The 19,755-nt window shown below is 41.0% G+C and overlaps 1 protein-coding gene across 6 annotated transcripts in view; it reads right to left on the bottom strand.

Annotated features, from left to right (window-relative positions):
- LOC110166306 (DNA-binding protein SATB1) overlaps positions 1-19,755 on the bottom strand; it is a 262,741-nt gene that overhangs the window by 158,668 nt on the left and 84,318 nt on the right. For 5 of the 6 annotated variants that reach the window (XR_008633447.1, XR_008633449.1, XR_008633451.1 and 2 more), the window contains exons 4-5: positions 13,138-13,264; positions 2,194-2,317 (exon numbers count right to left, since the gene is read on the bottom strand). Coding sequence is in view for 1 of the 6 variants with exons in the window: in XM_055163679.1 (XP_055019654.1) it covers positions 2,194-2,317; positions 13,138-13,264 (251 nt within the window). In the remaining 5 variants the exon portion in view is untranslated. The remainder of the gene's footprint in view (positions 1-2,193; positions 2,318-13,137; positions 13,265-19,755) is intronic. The other variant, XR_008633450.1, reaches the window with a different exon arrangement.

The raw sequence follows: 19,755 nt of genomic DNA, 5'->3' as shown, positions 1-19,755 counted from the left end.
TGGACATCAGACAATAAAACACTTAAAAATGTAGACGACAAGCAAATAACAAGTTTGTAAATGCTTCCCTGCTTTCTTGATGAAAAGGAGAACGCTTTCTACGACTGTCAGAGAGCAGAGTTTTGCCGTCACAGTAACAATTAGCATGCTAACAGCACACTTCCTGATTATCTGACAATAAAACGCTTAATAATTACAGACAGCACATCACGAGTCTCTAATCACTTCCCTGCCTTCTTAATTATTACTTGAAAAACAGAACGCCTTCTACATCTTTAAGAGTAATGCAAACAACAACTAGCATGCTAACAGCACACCGCACTTCCTGAACCTCAGACAATTAAAGGCTTGAAAATGTAGACAGCAAGCAAATAACAAGTCTCTAATCGCTTTCCTGCTTTCTTGATGCGAAAGTGAACGCTTCCTACAACTTCCAGAGAGTTTTGCCATCATAGTAACAACTAGCATGCTAACAGCACACTTCCTGATTATCTGACAATAAAACGCTTCATAATTGCACATAAAGTCTCTCATTGCTTCCCCGCTTTCTTGATTATTACATGAAAATCAGAACGCTTTCTACAACTTTCAGAGACCGGAGCGGAGTTTTACCGCCACAGTAACGCAAACAACAACTAGCATGCTAACAGCACACCACACTTCTCATTTCTATTTCAAGAGCTGTAAATAGACAAGACACATTTTGCTCCACTACCTGAAAAAGTATCAGCGAGTGGGTTTCGTGTGAATAAACATCTGGGCGTCGGGCGACTTTTTACAACCGTCATTTGGATAAACGTTCGAATGTTTTTAAGCATCTGCTGATCAAATAAAATATTATTATCAGCCCAAAACGAGGATCTAGTTTTGATAATAGATCAGGTATAGATAGGCACGTGAAACATTTGTGGGAAAAGTGAAACAAACTCGAGGACCATCGTAAACCTCACCGAGAAAAAGGACAAGGGTTGACTAGACTCTAGACTCTTTATCAGCTGTATAAATAGGCTGTGTGCATAGGCCGTGTTCCGCAGTGTGGACTAGACTCTAGACTCTTTATAGGCTGTGTTAATAGGCTGTGTTCTATAGTTTGGAGGAGGGACTACAGGGTGTATATATAGGCTATGTAGATAGGCCATGTTCTGGAGTGTGGACTATACTGTGCAGTGTTTATCGGCCGTTTCTATAGGCTGTGTGCATAGGCCGTGTTCTGCAGTGTAAACTATACTGTAGATTCTTTATAAGCTGTATATATATAGGTTTTGTATATAGGCTGTGTGCATAGGCCATGTTCTGCAGTGTAGTCTACACTATAGACTCTTTATAGGCTGTATATATAGGCTACAGTCTGTATATATGGGTTTTGTATATAGGCAGTGTGTATATAGGCCATGTTCTGCAGTGTTGACTAGACTATAGACTTTTTATAGGCTGTATATATAGGCCATGTGTGCATAGGTCGTGGAGTGTTCTATTCTGTAGATGTTTATAGGCTGTGTATATAGGCCGTGTGTGTGTATAGGCCGTGTTCTGCAGTAGTAGGCTGTATATACGTTGTGTTTATAGGCTGTATAGCTAGGCCGTGTGTGCATAGGCCGTGCAGTGTTCTATATTGTAGATGTTTATAGGCTGTATACATAGGCTGTTCTGCAGTGTAGGCTATACTGTAGACTGTTTAGGTTGCATAGATAGGCCGTGTGTGCATAGGACGTGCAGTGTTCTATATTGTAGATGTTTATAGGCTGTATAGATAAGCCGTGTGTGCATAGGACGTGCAGTGTTCTATTCTGTTGGCTGTGTTTATAGGCTAGACTGTAGACTGTATATAGGCCGTCTGTGTATAGGCCGTGCAGCGTTCTATTCTTTAGGCTGTTTGTAGACTGTATACATAGACCGTGTGTGCATAGGCCGTGTTCTGCAGTGTTCTATACTCTAGACTGTTTATAGGCTGTATATATAGGCCACGTCCTGCAGTGTGGACTAGACTGTAGGCTGTTTATAGGCTGTGTTTATAGGCTGTATACATAGGCCGTGTGTGTTCTATTCTGTAGATGTTTATAGGCTGTGTGCATAGGCCGTGTGTGCATAGGCCGTGTGTGTTCTATTCTGTAGATGTTTATAGGCTGTGTGCATAGGCCGTGTGTGCATAGGCCGTGTGTGTTCTATTCTGTAGGCTGTCGTGGGCTTCAGCACCTGTGATAAGGGACATTCTTTTGCCAGAGAGCTTTGATTCATGTCTTTGAGTAACTCCTTGAGGGCGTTTCTTACTGTGGAGTGGCTCCACTGCTCGGGCGGCAGATCCTCCAGCTTAGGACAACTGAGAGACACAAAGAAAGAGAAGAAGAAGAAGAAGAGAGAGAGAGAGAGAGAGAGGGAGGGAGAGAAAGAGGAGATGTTAGATTCATAACAGGAGATCACGGTCGGTCTGTGCGATGTCATTTTACATAAAGTGATAAGAGTCAGAGGTGGAACATAACGAAGTAAAAGTAGTAAAGTTCTGAAGTATTTGTTTTCAGTATCTGGAATAATCCATGTGTCATTCCTTTATTTGTGTTTTTCAAAATAAAACCAAAAATAAGAAAACTAAAATCCTTATTTGTCTACAAAATCAAAATGAAAAAAACAGATAATGATTTGTTTTTTTCAGTTTTTGATTTTGTGTTTAAATGAAAAATGGAAAAAAAAAGGATAATGGACGTTTCCTGTTTCCGTGACGTAAACTGTGACGCCGGACAAAACCAGGACTAAATCAGGACTGGTCTGGTCCAAGTCTCAGTCCTGGTTTCAGTCCCGGTCTGGTCCTGGTCTGGTCCCAGTCTCAGTCCTTGTCCTGTTCCTGGTTTCAGTCCCGGGCTCAGTCCTGGTCTCAGACCAGATCCTGATCCCAGACTCAGTCCTGGTCTGGTCCTGGTCTGGTCCTGGTCTGGTCCCAGCCTCAATTCTGGTCTCAGTCCTTGTCTCAGTCCTGGTCCTGTTCCTGGTCTCAGTCCTGGTCTCAGTCCCGGTCTGGTCCCGATCTCAGTCCTGGGCCAGTTCTGGTCTCAGTCCTTGTCCTGTTCCTGGTCTCAGTCCTGGTCTCAGTTCTGGTCTGGTCCTGGTCTCAGTCCCGGTCTGGTCGTGGTCTGGTCCCAGTCTCAGTCCTGGTCTGGTCCCGGCCTCAGTTCTGATCTCAGTCCTGGTCTCAGTCCAGATCCTGATCCCAGACTCAGTCCTGGTCTAGTCCCAGTGTAAGTCCTGCTCTCAGTCCCGGTCTGGTTCCGGTCTGGTCCTGGACCTAGTTTAGTCCTGGTTCAGTCCTGCTTCAGTCCGTATGTGGTGCAAAAGTCCGACATCACAGTTTAAATCAAACGGTCGTTTTCCATTTTTTCCATTTTTCATTTAAACACAAAATCAAAAACTGAAAAAAAAAAATCATTTTCTGTTTTTTCATTTTAATTTTGGAGACAAATAATGAAGAAAATAGTTGTTTTTAAAATTTTCTTATTTCTGGTGTTATTTCGAAAAACAAATGAACAGATGACACGTTTTTTTTTTTTTTTTTTTTTTTTTTTCAGACTATAAGACTCACAAAAAATCCTTCAATTTTCTCAAAAATCGACAGTGTGACTTGTGTGTTAATTCTGGTTGTGTTTACGACCTCGAACAGACTTTATTTTGTATTTTATAATCCGGTGCACCTTTAGTCCAAAAAATACGGTAGGTCTAATTTACAAATATAATAATGACCTTTTTTTTAAAAACTTTTTTTAATAACATTTAAAACCGTTTTTAACACAAAAACATAATAACAAATATCATAATTTTTGTGTTATCATTAATAAATTATTCAGATTCTCACCAATTTTTTTGCAATATTTAGTTGAAAATTAAACTTTTTTGATTCCTGCTTTCAGAAATACTAAACTAAAAATACAGAAGTGACTTTTGTTAAAAATTGGCGAGTTAATCTGAGAAATAAACAGTTTTCAGAGACTCGGTGGAAGAAGCAGATTGTGTAGAGTTTGTTCCGGTTGGTGCAGTCAGAGTGTTTTTAAAGTTAAAGAGATTTAAACGGAGAAAAACACGGCAAAAAGAAATCAGCGTGTTTCCTCTGAACGAGCGAGAGAAAACAGAAAAGTGTCGTCTGATGGGATTTTCATGTGTTACTAAGACGTCAGCTCCGCTCGCAGTTCAAACCAAATGTTGAGTGTGAAAAACCAATAACTGATGTTTCCCCCACAGCAGCAGACGCAAGACACGAGAGAGACTTTATTACTCTGCCGAGAGAAACGAGAGAGAGAAACAGAGACAAGAGAGAAACGACGAGAGAGCAACAGACACAAGACACGAGAGAGACTTTATTACTCTGCCGAGGAGAGAAACGAGAGAGAGAAACGACAAGAGAGAAACGAAGAGAGAAACAGCAACAGACACAAGACACGAGAGAGACTTTATTACTCTGACGAGGAGAGAAACGAGAGAGAGAAACGACAAGAGAGAAACGACAAGAGAGAAACGAGAGAGAAACAGCAACAGACACAAGACACGAGAGAGACTTTATTACTCTGCCGAGAAGAGAAACGAGAGAGAGAAACAACGAAGAGAGAAACGACAAGAGAGAAACAGAGCAGACGCAAGACACGAGAGAGACTTTATTACTCTGCCGAGGAGAGAAACGAGAGAGAGAAACAACGAGAGAGAAACGACAAGAGAGAAACAGACGCAGACGCAAGACACGAGAGAGACTTTATTACTCTGCCGAGGAGAGAAACGAGAGAGAGAAACAACGAGAGAGAAACGACAAGAGAGAAACAGACACAAGACACGAGAGAGACTTTATTACTCTGCCGAGAGAGAAAACGACGAGAGAGAAAACGACAAGAGAGAAACGACAAGAGAGAAACAGAGCAGACGCAAGACACGAGAGAGACTTTATTACTCTGCCGAGGAGAGAAACGAGAGAGAGAAACAACGAGAGAAGAAACGAGAGAGCAACAGACACAAGACACGAGAGAGACTTTATTACTCTCTGAGAGAGAGAGAGAAAACAAGAGAGAAAGACAAGAAGAGAACGAGAGAGACAACAGAGCACAGACGAGACACGAGAGAGACTTTATTACTCTGCTGAGAAGAGAAACGAGAGAGAGAAACAACGAGAGAGAAACGACAAGAGAAATGACGAGAGAGCAACAGACACAAGACACGAGAGAGACTTTATTACTCTGCCGAGAAGAGAGAGAAACGACGAGAGAGAAACGACGAGAGAAACAGCAACAGACACAAGACACGAGAGAGACTTTATTACTCTGACGAGGAGAGAGAGAGAAACAACGAAGAGAGAAACGACAAGAGAGAAACGACGAGAGAAACAGCAGCAGACGCAAGACACGAGAGAACTTTATTACTCTGACGAGAGAGAGACGGAGAGAAACGACGAGAGAGAGAAACGACAAGAGAGAAACGACAAGAGAGAGCAACAGCACCAGATGCAAGACACAAGAGAGACTTTATTACTCTGCCGAGAAGAGAGAGAGAAACGACGAAGAGAGAAACAGAGAAACGACAAGAGGGAGAAACAGACGCAAGACACGAGAGAGACTTTATTACACTGCCAAGGAGAGACGACAAGAGAGAGAAACGACAAGAGAGAAATGAAAGAAAAGAGAGCAACGAAGAGAGAGCAAGAGAGCAACAGCAAGAGAAAGAGAGCAACGACAAGAGAGAGAGCGACGAGAAGAGAGAAAGAGAGGAAGAGAGGGAGAAAGGAAGAGAGAGAAAGAGAGAAAGATTGTGGCCAACCAAGAACCACAACAACGAGAGAGTAACAGAGAGAGAGAAAGGGAAGAGAGAGAAAGAGAGAGACAATCAGACAGAGAGAGTGAAGAGAGAAATAGAGAGAAAGAAAGAGAAAGAGAGAGACAAACAGAGAGAACAAACAAGTAAGAGAAAGTGAAAAAAAGAGAGAGAAATGAGACGGAGAGCGAAAAAGAGTGAAAGAGAGCGCGGTAGCAAGTAGAGATACACCGATCCAGGTTTTTCTGTTCCGATACCGATGTCGATACTTTGGCTTTAAGCATCTGCCGATATTCACTATGAACCGATACCAGAGCAGAGCTGGAAATATAATGTGTGTAAAGGAGTATTTGTTTACAGTAAAAGTGTGTTTTATAATTGTTATTTATCATTTAAAATAATTACAGTATAAATCTTTTTTGGACCAACAGTCGTCAGAAAATCGTCGTATTAAACCGATTTATAAATCAAAATGAGATATCGTCTGAATCGATATCTTGGAACCGATATCTGATCTATCAAAACGTTCAATTTTGTATCAGAGAAGTAGAGATGTGCTGATCCAGGGACCCTCACACACACACACACACACACACACACACACACACACACACACACACACACACACACACAGACACACACCAACCCCGAACACACAAACACACACACACACACAGACACACACACACCCGACACACCAGGCCCTTACACACACACACACACCAGGCCCCACACCACAACACACAACACACACACACACACACACACCTCGACACACCAGGCCCTTTACACACACAAACACACCAGGCCCTTTACACACACACACACACACACACACACCAGGCCCTTTACACACACACACACCAGGCCCTTTACAACACACACACAACACACACAACCCACACACACCACACACACACACACACACACACCACAGGCCACACACACACACACAGACAGACACACACACACACACACCACACACACACACACACACACACACACACACACACAGGACACACACACACACACACACACACACACACACACACACACACACAACACACACACACACACACACACACACAGACAGACACGCACACACAACACAGGTCCTTTACACACACACACACACACAGACAGACACACACACACACACACACACACACACAGGTCTCTGTTCTTGTGCAGGTCACACACACACAGATTTCATTTGGCGCGTGAGGCAGATGCATCTGGAGATTGGAGCCTCCCTCACTTCCCCTCCTCCTCCTCCTCCTCCTCCTCCTCCTCTTCCTCCCTCTGCCCAGATCCTCCACTTCTCTCTCTCCTCTCTCTCTCTTTTCTCTCTCCTTTCTTCTCTCTCTCCCCATCTGTCTCTACTCTCTGCTCTCTTCTTTCCACTCTCTTCTTCTCTTTCTTTTGTCTCCATCCTTCTCTCTCCTCTCTCTCCTCCCTCCCCTTTCTTTCTTTCCTCTCCTCTCTCTTCCTCTCTCTCCATTTCGCTCCATTTCCTCTCTCTTTCCTCTTCTCTTTTCCTCTCTCTTCTTTCTCATCCCTCCCTCTCCTCTCTCTCTGTCCCTCTCTCTCCTCTCGACTCACTCCTCTCTCCTCTCTCTCCTCTCTCTCTCCTTCTCCTCTGCCTCTCCTCTCTCTTCCTCTCCCTCTCTCTTCATCTCTCCTCTTCCATCTCCCTCTCTCTCCCACTCCTCTTCCTCTCTCCTCTCCTCCTTCCTCTTTCTCCTCTATTCTCTTCTCTTCTTCGTCTCTCTTGCTCTTTCCTCCCTCTCCTCTTCTCTCTCCTCTCCCTCTCTTTCCCCTCCCGCTCTCTCCTTGTCTCCTTTCCTCCCTCTCTCTCCTCTCTTTCATATCTTTCTTCTTCTCTCCCCCTCTCTCTCCTCCCTCCCTCCCCCTTTTACTCTCTTTCCTCTCATCTCTCTCTCTCCTCCCTCTCTCCTCTGTTTCCCTCCCTCCTTCTCCTCTTTCTCTTTCCCTTCCTCTCCTCTCTCCCTCTCTCTCCTCCTCTTCCTCTCTCCTCTTTCATTTCCTTCTCTCTCCCTCTCCTCTCTCTCCTCCCTCCCCTTTCTCCTCTCCTCTCTTCTCTCCATCTCTCTCCTCTCCTCCCTCTCTTCCTCTCTCTTCTCTCTCCTCCCTTCCTCTCCTCTCTCTCCTCTCTCCTCTCTTCTCTCTCTCTCTTCTCCTCTCTCTCCTCCCTCCCCTTTCTCCTCTCTTCTCTCCATCTCTCTCCTCTCCTCCCTCTCTTCCTCTCTCTTCTCTCTCTCCCTCTCTCTCCTCTCTCTCCTCTCGTCTTTCTCTCCTCTCTCGCTACCTCTCCTCTTCTCCCCCTCCCTCCTTGTCTCTTTCCTCCCTCTCCTCTCTCTTCCTCTCTTTCATATCTTTCTTCTTCTCTCTCTCCTCCCTCCCTCCTCCTCTCTCCTCTCTCCTCTCTCTCCTCCCTCTCTCTTCTCCTCCTCTCTTCTTCTCTCTCTCTCCTGATTGTTCTGATTAGTTAATTACTTTATACAACACATCTGCTGGATTGAAGCATGAATTATACATCAGCTGCATGTGGCGACTATTATTCCGCGTTACTTCTACCTTCGCCTTCGCTTCGCCCAAAACGTTTAAGGCGGAGTCGGCGAGCGCGGCGAGGGCGAGGACGGGGGGAGGGGGGGGACGGCGAGGAAGGGGGCGGGGCCAGAGCGAAAGAGGGACAACAAATACAAAGCAATTAGAGTAATAAGATTGCGAGCAGATCTGTGGCGGAGGAGACGGGCGTGGGACAAAACAGACACGTTTTATTGGACTTTTGCTTCGCGTCGGGCTCGAGCTCGAAAACGAAAATCGAAAAGACGTTTATCGATACTGAAACTGGTATCGGAACCGGATACTCGTCTGGGCGAGTATCGATACCGGAAAAGTCCAGATCAAAACGGACTCTTGTGAGTTTTAAGTCGTGTTCTAATGTGGTTTTCTCCTCACAAAAAAAAAAAAACAGACCTGGAGTTTTGTTTTGTTCCTTTATTATTTGTCTTTCTACATCTTCAAAGCTCAAAATGTTCTGCTCCACCTTGTGATGTCATGAAGTGGTAGTTTTTAAGTTCACAGCTTCATTTTACTAGTGTCGTATTACTCAAGACCTTTTTTTTAAGGTCTTTTAAGGTCTTTTTAAGGTCTTGTCTCATCTCAGAATCAAGCACAATTGGACTTGGTCTTGTCTCGGTCTCGACCCTCAGAGGTCTTGGTCTTGTCTCGGTCTTGATCTTTAAAAGTCTTGGTCTTGTGTCAGTCTCAAACCTCAGAGGTCTCGGTCTTGTCTCAGTCTCGACCCTTAGAGATCTCGGTCTTGATTCAGTCTTGTCTCAGTCTCAGCCCTCAGAAGTCTTGGTCTTGTCTTGCTCTTGTGCTTTAAAAGTCACGGTCTTGTCTCGGTCTGGACCCTCAAAGATCTCGGTCTTGTCTCGGTCTCAACCCTCAGAGGTCTCGGTCTTGTCTCTTTCTCAACCCTCAGAGGTCTTGGTCTTGTCTCGGCTCTCAACCTTTAAAAGTCTTGGTCTTGTCTCGGTCTCGAACCTCAGAGGTCTTGGTCTTTGTCTCGGTCTCGACCTTTAAAAGTCTTGGTCTTGTCTCAGTCTGGACCCTCAGAGGTCTTGGTCTTGTCTCAGTCTCAATCTTTAAAAGTCTTGCACTCGACCTTCCGAGGTCTCGGTCTTGTCTCGTTCTTGACCTTTAAAAGTCTTGGTCTTATCTCAGTCTCGACCCTCAGAGGTCTTGGTCTTGTCTCGGTCATGACCCTCAGAGGTCTCGGTCTTGACTCGGTCATGACCCTCAGATGTCTTGGTCTTGTCTCGGTCATGACCTTCAGAGGTCTCGGTCTTGTCTCAGTCTTGTCTCTGTCTCGACCTTTAAAAGTCTCGGTCTTGTATTAGTCTCGATCTTCAGAGGTCTCAGTCTTTCTTCAGTCTTTGTCTCTCTTAAAAGTCTCTCGATCTTGTCTCGGTCTTGTCTCTGTCTCAACCTTTAAAAGTCTCGGTCTTGTCTCGGTCTCGACCCTCATAGGTTTCGGACTTGTCTCGGCCTTGGATCTCGGACTGGTCTTGGTCTCGATTATTCTTGACCACAACTCTGCATTTTTTTTTTTTTTTACAAGAGATCTGTCAATTCCATGAAATTGAACTCATCCAAATGATTCTAGTGAAGGTGTCTGGACTTTAAAAACACAACGGAGCACTTCCTGTATCACCACATGACATCACAAAGTGGACCAAAGCCTATGTACATGCAGTATTTGTGTGTTAAACCTGTGTGAAAGAAACAAAACACAACTCCAGGTCTGTTTGTGACGAGGAAACGACAAAAACAGAACAGAAAACAGCGTAAAATTGGCGCTTTAATTACATAAAAAAAACACGTACGGGTTCTTTTATTAGGATGTTTGCAGAAATAGTCGTGGGTTATTTTAAAAAACGCTCGTCCGTGTTCGTGTAAGTTCCTCCTCGGAGTCTGAAAGTGTGTTTTGTATCACTTGGACCAGCACGAGTATTTTTAGGCGCAGTATTTTTATGAACAGTCTTCAGTATTCACACTGTGGACGTTTAAAGACGACCGCACCACCGCTTTTTATAGATCTGTTTGTTCAGGACCAACTCAGCCTTATGTAACAGATAATACTCCCTACAACTGTGCAACAAGTCACGCTTATGTAACTGATAATACTCCCTACAACTGTGCGACAAGTCACGCTTATGTAAAGATAATACTCCCTACAACTGTACAACAACTCACCCTTATGTAACAGATAATACTCCCTACAACTGTGCAACAAGTCACACTTATGTAACAGATAATACTCCCTACAACTGTACAACAAGTCACACTTATGTAACAGATAATACTCCCTACAACTGTGCGACAAGTCAGCCTTATGTAACTGATAATACTCCCTACAACTGTGCAACAAGTCACGCTTATGTAACAGATAATACTCCCTACAACTGTGCGACAAGTCACGCTTATGTAACAGATAATACTCCCTACAACTGTACAACAACTCACACTTATGTAACAGATAATACTCCCTACAACTGTACAACAAATCACGCTTATGTAACAGATAATACTCCCTACAACTGTCACAAAACAGATAATACTCCCTACAATTGTACAATAACTCAGCCTTACATAACAGATAATACTCCCTACAACTGTATAACAAGTCACACTTATGTAACAGATAATACTCCCTACAACTGTACAACAAACTCACCTTATGTAACAGATAATACTCCCTACAACTGTACACAACTCAGATAATACTCCCTACAATAACTTCACCTTACATAACAGATAATACTCCCTACAACTGTACAACTCACCTTATGTAACAGATAAACAACTTACTTACCAAATTCTTATGTCACAGATAATACTCTCTAGTACAGTACATCAACTCAGATAATACTCCCTACAACTGTCAATCATTATTTCATTTTTGCACTTTTTGTTTTTTCATACGACCTCTTGTAAATAACTCTGATATATTTGTATTATTATATTTTTATACTTTATTTTTTACGTGTACATTTATATTTATATAATTATGTCTTATTTCACACGTGTCTCTTGTTCTTTTTTGATAATTATTTAAAATGTATTATTACCATTTTTATTTTTTACTGTTTGTTATTATCATATGTTGTGACGTTTGACTCCTGTGTCCAAATGTGTGTGTGCGTGTGCGTATTTTAGCGCGAGTGTGTGTTAGTGTGTTTGTGTTATCGTGTGAGTAATGGTTCTATTCTGGTCGTGTCTGGGGGCAGTCTGTGAAACGCCTCGGGTCGGTGGCGGTGGCGGCGGCGGCGGCGCTGGCGATGGCGTGCGGAGGTGAAAATGGAGTTGAATCAGAGCAGGTGTTTATGTATCTGCAGAAATAAACCGATATTTGTCACTTTAAGCGGAGGAGATATCGGCAGGGAGGCTCAGACACGGGTCGATGTTTTGTTAACGAGGATTTTTATTGTTTTAGATGCACGTAGAAGAATGTAGAGACTTAAAATTACAAAAACTGAGATTTAATCGAATTTGTTGCATGGCTGAGTAAAAATACAGATATATTTTTAGTTCTTTTTACTCTTCTATTTTCCATTCTTTATTTATTTATTCACGGAAATGACACAGACACACAGAGACTGGGGCAGGTTGGAAAAAAATATTGATTATTGATTATATTTCGGCTAAATGTACGTGAAAATCCCACAGTCAAATGAAGCTCATCGAGGCTCGCAGTTATAGGAGCGAATCTGGAGCAGAGTTTCATGTTAGGAATAGAAATTATAGATTAAAACGGTGAAACTCAAACCTCAGGATCATGTAGAGCGGGTTTTTATGAACGTTTTAAGCCCAAAACGACGAGACGACGAGCGACAGTTACAGAGAGAGGAGCCGCAGTTTTTCAATGGAATGACGTCAGTGGAACCAGAACGACGCCCGTGAACATTTACTATTTGGAACACAGCCGCACTAATACCAATACTGGATCCTACTGCATATATTATCCTTTTCTAGTTTATAGTATTTTGACGTTTGCTCATTTAATTGTTAAAAATTGTCGAGAAAAACATTTTCAATAATCAATTTCCAATAGTCTAAAGATTTCGTTTGCGGACATTTACATAACCTCGTGTTTACAGTTCCGTGTGTGTGTACATTACTGTATTTATATTATTATTTATATTATTATATTTAGTTTTAACTTACATAATATTAATATATAATAGTATAATAATTTATATCTTATTTGATACAAGTCGCTAGCTGTTTTTTATTGCTACTATTTAGAAGTTATTTACCATTTTTCTATTTTTTTTTTTTACTCTTTCCCTTGTGGATTATTTATCTATTTATTACTTTTATTTATTTATTATTATGTTTTATTTTATTTATTTATTTATAATTTTTATTTATTTATTATTTATTTTATTATTTTATTTTTTTTAATTTATTTATTCATTGGATCCCCATTAGTTTTTTATTGGGGTCCAAGTTAGTATAATTTAAAATAAAATACTCAATTAAAATAACTATAAAAGTTCACACATTACAGTCCTGTTCCATAGTAACTACATCATATTTTACGTAAATTAACTATAATAAATCCAACAAATTACAATTAATAAATTGTGACTAAATATAATTACGTACAGTTTCCAATATATTTCTTTAAAACTCGGTTCATGCTTGTAAACAATAAAGATTGTCTAAGTCGAAGTGTTTAGTACCAGTGTGTTTCCAGTGGATTGTGTGTGTGTGTTGTGTGTATTTGTGTGCGTTGTGCGTTTGTGTGTGTTTGTGTGTGTGTGTTTGTACCTGTGCAGCTGGATCTTGAGCGTGACCACGTGGTAAACATCCTGCAGCATGTCGGCCACTGTGGCGTCAGGGGCATCGGTCACATACGACAGGGGCACGGGGTTCCACTTCCCCACCTGGATCATGCCTGGCAGTGAAAACACAATAAATACACAAAATAAACACATAAAATTCAAAACAAAAATGAAGAAAATGACCAAAATCTGTATAATTTTGTCAGTCAATATCACTACATTTTCACATTTTTACGTTTTACTCTGCAAATATATTTTTAAACAGGTACTTTAATACTTCTACTAGATTTTTTTTTTTTTTTTGAGTTATAGTTTTACAATCCATGTGTCATTCGTTCATTTGTTTTTCAAAATAAAACCAAGAATAAGAAACCAAAAAAAAAACTGTTGGCTTCATTATTTGTCTCCAAAACCAAAATGAAAAAATAGATAAGGGCCGTTTTCTGTTTCCGTGACTTAAAACGCGATGCCAGATTTTTGTGCCACATCAGGCCTGAACCAGGACTAAAACAGGACTAAACCAGTCTCAGTCCCGGTCTCAGTCCCGGTCTCAGTCCCGGTCTCAGTCCCGGTCTCAGTCCCGGTCTCCCGACAGTCTAACGCAGGCGCACCTCTGGGCCCATCCCGACACTCATTACTGGTTTAGTCCTGATTTAGTCCTGGTTTAGACCTGGTTTAGACCTGGTTTAGACCTAGTTTAATCCTGTTTTAGTCCTGGTTCAGTCCTGTTTTAGTCCTGGTTCAGTCCTAGTTCATTCCTGCTTTAGTCCTGGTTTAGCCCTGGTTTAGTCCAGATTTAGTCCTGGTTTAGACCTGGGTTATTCCTGGTTTAGTCCTGGTTCAGTCCATTATCAATGTTTTTCCAATTTTTCATTTAAAAACTAAATCAAAAAACTGAAAAAACGAATCATCATCTGTTTTTTTTGTTTGTTTTTTTTTAATTTTGGTTTTGGAGACAAATAATGAAGAAAATAGTCGTTTTTTGTTTGTTTTTTTCTTATTTTTGGTTTTATTTTGAAAAACAAATGAACAAATGATACACAGATTTTTTTTTACTTTAACTGGAGTTTCACCTCTGTATTTGTACTTTTACTTCACACAACTGAGTAACCTTTTGTAACATTGACAAAAATGCATTTCTTGGGAGTTTCCCGATAACAACATCCTAACAAAATTATCACCAGCCTCATAGAATAATCAAGTGCTTTTTGTTTCTTTTTTTGTTCTGTTGTGTCCTTGGGCAAGACACCCTCCCTGCTTCATTATGAGAGTAATGTTTGGAAAAGCAGATGCGGCCGTGTCATTGTCCGTTGGCCCCAGGGCGACTGTGGCTCCTGTCGCTCACCAAATCCAAATATAATGTGGATTATTATTATTATCATGCATTCATAACCAGTGCGTCTGTAGTGTATAAAATATGAATTAAATACTTTTTGATACCATAATGATGATTAAAAACACATTTTAGAACAGAAAAGAATGAATATTTTACTAAAAAAATCGTTCTTGTGGTCTTCTATTCTGATATTTTTACCGTTTTGAAAGACCATTTGGAAATTTTCAGTATCATCTCTAGTTTTGATTCTCGTTTCAGAATCAATTAGGGCCCGTGTTTGATTTTATACTGTACGCGAACGCCTCCAGGAAACAGAAGAGCGTGGAGCGGGCCGACAGACAGACCATCATAAAGACGGAACAGCTGGTGTGGCCCCTGAGCTCCTGCGGCCATAATAACCCTCCGATTCTCTGATAGATTCTGTACGACTGAGTAACGCTCACATGCTCGGCTATAAGAACAGTGGCCCTGCCGTGTTCTTCTGTAACACTGTACGACTGCGTAACGTTCTCGTGCTCTCTTGTAACACTGTATGACTGAATAACGCTCTCATGCTCTCTTGTAACACTGTATGACTGAATAATGCTCTCATGCTCTCTTGTAACACTGTACGACTGCGTAACGCTCTCATGCTCTCTTGTAACACTGCATGACTGACACCCCCATGTTCTTCTGTAACACTGTACGACTGCGTAACGCTCTCATGCTCTCTTGTAACACTGTATGACTGAATAACGCTCCCATAAACTCCTATATGAACATTGTATGATTGAGTAACGCTCCCATGTTCTCTTGTAACACTGTATGACTGACACCCCCATGTACTTCTGTAACACTGTACGACTGCGTAACGCTCCCATAAACTCCTATATGAACATTGTATGATCGAGTAACGCTCCCATGTTCTCTTGTAACACTGCATGACTGAGTGACCCATACGCTCCTTGTAGCGACAATTTTAGTCCTAACCTTTTGTCATTTCTGGGTGCAGGGGATCCAGGCCTAACACGCTACTAGTTTGGCACATTAGATTGTAGAGCAGAAAGGAGTAGAATGGATGAATAGATGTTCAATAATATTACAGAGTTGAGTAGTGAAAGCTGGACCACCGGTCAGAAGGAGAGCGGTAAAAACCGTGTGACCTCCTGTCACCCATAGACCCAGTACACCGGCACCTGTGCATTTATATAAGGCTTGACTCCACCCTGCCCCCTTGTGGCCAAGCCGAATATAGGTCACCCTGTGCCCAGACAAACAGTGATCCAAATTAACCCCAGCCTAAACGAAAGAAAAATGTCTCCTACACTCCTATATGAACATCGTATGACTGTAATGCTCCAATGTTCTTCTGTAACACTGCATGACTGAGTAACGCTCCCATGCTCTCTTGTAACACTGTATGACTGCGTAACGCTCCCATGCTCTCTTGTAACACTGTATGACTGCGTAACACTCTCATGCTTCTTGTAACACTGTATGACTGCGTAACACTCTCATGCTCTCTTGTAACACTGTATGACTGCGTAACGCTCTCATGTTCACTTGTAACACTGTATGACTGTAACGTTCACATGCTCTGCTATATAAATGCTGTATGATTGAGTGACCCTCCCATGTTCTTCTATAGCACCGTATGACTGAGTAACTCTTTATGACCTAATTATCCTCCCAGTCTCTTCTATGTGATGTGCACTGCCTATGTAACAACGTATGACAACTTGTGACCTTCCCATACGCTCCTATATGAAAATTGTATGACAGAGTAACATTCCCATGTTCAGTTGTAACACGGTATGACTGTAACGCTCTAATGTTCTTTTATAACACTGTATGATTGAGTAACTTTTTATGACTGAGTTGCCCTCCCAATCTCCCTTATATGATGTGTGCAGCCTACGTAACACTGCATGACTAATGCTCATATGCTATTCTATATAAACACTGTATTACTGCATAACACTCCCATGTTCTCTTGTAACACTGTATGACTAAGTGACATTCCTATACACTCCTATATGAACATTGTGTGACTGTTAACCTTCCATTCTCTGCTGTAACACCGCATGACTGAGTAACACCGCATGACTGAGTAACTCTCGAAGTCTGTCCTGTATGATGTGCGCTCCCTTCGTAACACCGTATGACTAACGCTTCCACGCTCTCCTCTATGTAACACTGTATGACTGACTGACGCTTCCACGGTCTCTTATATGAACATTGTACCACCTGAGTAACACTGTATGACCACAGATGGCGTAAAAATAAATCAGGAATTATTTACGGTCAAAATATGTAAATTAAAAACACCGGGATCATTTCGAACGGGTTAATGCGAACAATTTACGACCAAAATGACGCAACAGTTACATAAATAGGAGGACAATTTTTCAATGTAAAGTGAATCGGAGCCAGAGTCGATGGAGCCAGAAGCGCGCCCGTGCTCACTTCCTGTTTGAAATGCGGTAACTATCGGGTCAGCTCCGTCTGTTTAAGTCTGGAGTCCGTATGTTCGTCCCCGCTCTGTGACGTAACCGCGGTATTGAGTATTAGTGTGAGAGATTTGGGCTGAGTGTCAGGCCGCGTTACAGCCTCCTCAGATCTGATCCTGCGCCGGGCGGCTGTGGTTACGCCGCATGACAGCGCTTCACATGAGCTAAAGACAGAGAGAGAGAGACAGAGAGGGCCGTGTGCAAACTCAAGACTCAACACGGAAGGATGAAAAACAACAACGGATTTGACTTTTGAGGAAACGCTGCGAAAATGTTCTGTCAGTCATTTATCTGAATGAAACTTAAGTCTGAAATAGGATGGAAAATTTGGTAACACTTTATAATAACTACACCTTATTTAGCCTTAATAAAGCATGAATAAAGACTTAATTAATAATGAACAAAGACTTAATTAACAATGATTCACGCTTAATAAATGCTCAATAAAGCATGATTCATCTTCACTTTAGAAAAACTCTCAAAAAGACTTAACTAACAGATAACAGCTGCCTGAATGATCAGTGTATAACATTATTAGTAAATCATTCTCTCATAGTTTATTAATGATTAATAAATGCTCAAATGGTTAGTTCATGAGTAATTAAGTATGAAATAATTATGAGTAACTATTTAACAGCACAGGCAAATTAAGTGCAAGTGCTAATTCAGGTAGTAATGAAGTAGTTACTAAGCGTGAATCATTATTAATTAAGTTTTTGTTCATTATTAATTAAGTCTTTGTTCATGCTTTATTAAGGCTAAATAAGGTGTAGTTATTATAAAGTGTTTCGGAAAATTTTAACCAAAAACAATCAATACAAAAACAAAGTATCTAGGTATTGTTGCTAAAAAAAAGTTTAAATAAAGTGTTTTTATTATCATCGTGTGTCAGAATCGGTATCGAGTATCGAATCTATTCCTCAGTATCGAAATAAAGTTTGAATTTTTTGTATTAACATTAGAATAAACTTCCTCTTAAAAATGCACTACGAAACTTTTCTGGTGGACGGTTCGCGAGTATGTTGGTTTCCATGGAAATGTTACGGCTTTAACCTTGAAAATTCCACAGTATGGCATTAAATTTGTTGTCTATATCCATGGAGACACACGGATGAAGCTGCCAAGCAAAGTTTTTAATGTATTTTTGAGCACAAACAGACCCAAAACTGTATAAATGTGAGACATATATACGTGTAATGCCACACTGCGGAACATTCCAGACAAAACAATAACATCTCCATCGAGTAAAGCGTTTGACGGAAGATAATTTGTTTCATCAGATTTTGAATTTTAAATGCTGTTGAATTTCTCACTTTGAATTTTTTTACTCTGAAAAATGAAAAAAAGTTTGAATTATTATTATTTTTTAAATTCTGAAACGTAATTGATAAAATTATATGTGCATAGTTAAAAAATTCAAAATATAAAAACACAGATATTTTCAAGCCCCCAAATTCAACAGTCAAAATTCAGAGCGTGTGCAAAAGCAATCGATCCAGAGGTGACAAAGGTGACTTTTAAAATGTAATCCCCTACAAATTACAGATTACATACCACAAAATGTAGTTTGTAACATAATCCATTAAATTAATTAAGGTGAGTAATGTAATCTGAATACTTTGGATTATTTGATTTGCTGTAGAGAAACAAAGACGAGGAAATCTTCACATAAGAAGTTTTGTCTGATAAAAGAAAATAAAAAGTCCAGATTTTACTGAACCAAATTAAAAATATTATTGATAAAAGAAGAAGAAACACGTCCAAGCAGCAGGATTTAGTCCTGTTAAATCCTGTTCGAGACATAGTTTAGACCTGGTTTTAGTCCTGGTTTAGTCTTGGTTTAGATGTGGTTTAGTCCTGGTTTAGATCTGGTTTAGACCTGGTTTTAGACCTGGTTTAGTCCTAGTTTTAGGCCTATCTTAGACCTGGTTTTAGTCCTGGTTTTAGTCCTGGTTCAGTCTTTTTTTAGTCTTGGTTTAGTCCTGGTTTAGATCTGGTTTAGACCTGGTTTTAGTCCTGGTTTTAGTCCTGGTTCAGTCTTGGTTTAGTCTTGGTTTAGATGTGGTTTAGACCTGGTGTAGTCCTGGTTTAGTCCTGGTTTTAGACTTGGTTTAGTCCTGGTTTAGTCCTAGTTTAGTCTTGGTTTAGACGTAGTTTAGACGTGGTTTAGTCCTGCTTTAGATCTGGTTTAGACCTGGTTTTAGACTTGGTTTAGTCCTGGTTTAGTCCTAGTTTAGGCCTAGTTTAGACCTGGTTTTGGTCCTGGTTTAATCCTGGTTCAGTCTTGGTTTAGTCCTGGTTTTAGACCTGATTTAGTGTCCGGCAATAAGTGGAATTACCGAGAAAAAAAAAGGGAAAAAAAGGGATATAGCCCAAAATGTGAAAACAGTAAAATACCGCCGTGTAATCCGTGTACTTCAACCAAGTAACTGTCAGAATAGCGATACACTCACACCGGATCGATCGCTTCTGCCTTGACGTCTCAAATTCAGAATAAAAACAAATTCAAAACACCTTTTTTCAGACTTAAAACGTCCAAAGCGAGAATCCCTTTGTATTTAAAACTCAAAATCACACAGCGCACCTTTAAATCTTAAACACAACGCTCAAACCCACTCCCTCCAGCTTAGAGGTCACTTATTTGACTATTCTAAAATGGAAACCTCACTAAACATTTTGTGGGCTGTTAGAGCAGATCCCTGTGAAGCGTTTGTCTCCCAGCTCCAAATTGTGCTGGCGAGAATGATTCAGTCACAAAAGAGCAGAGCATAATTGGCCC

The sequence above is a fragment of the Boleophthalmus pectinirostris genome, unplaced genomic scaffold (assembly GCF_026225935.1).
Source record: "Boleophthalmus pectinirostris isolate CB_2022bp ecotype Guang Dong unplaced genomic scaffold, ASM2622593v1 HiC_scaffold_6, whole genome shotgun sequence".
Classification (NCBI taxonomy): Eukaryota; Metazoa; Chordata; class Actinopteri; order Gobiiformes; family Gobiidae; genus Boleophthalmus; species Boleophthalmus pectinirostris.
Note: the sequence above shows the minus strand (reverse complement) of the source record. Positions and strands in the feature narration are given on the sequence as shown.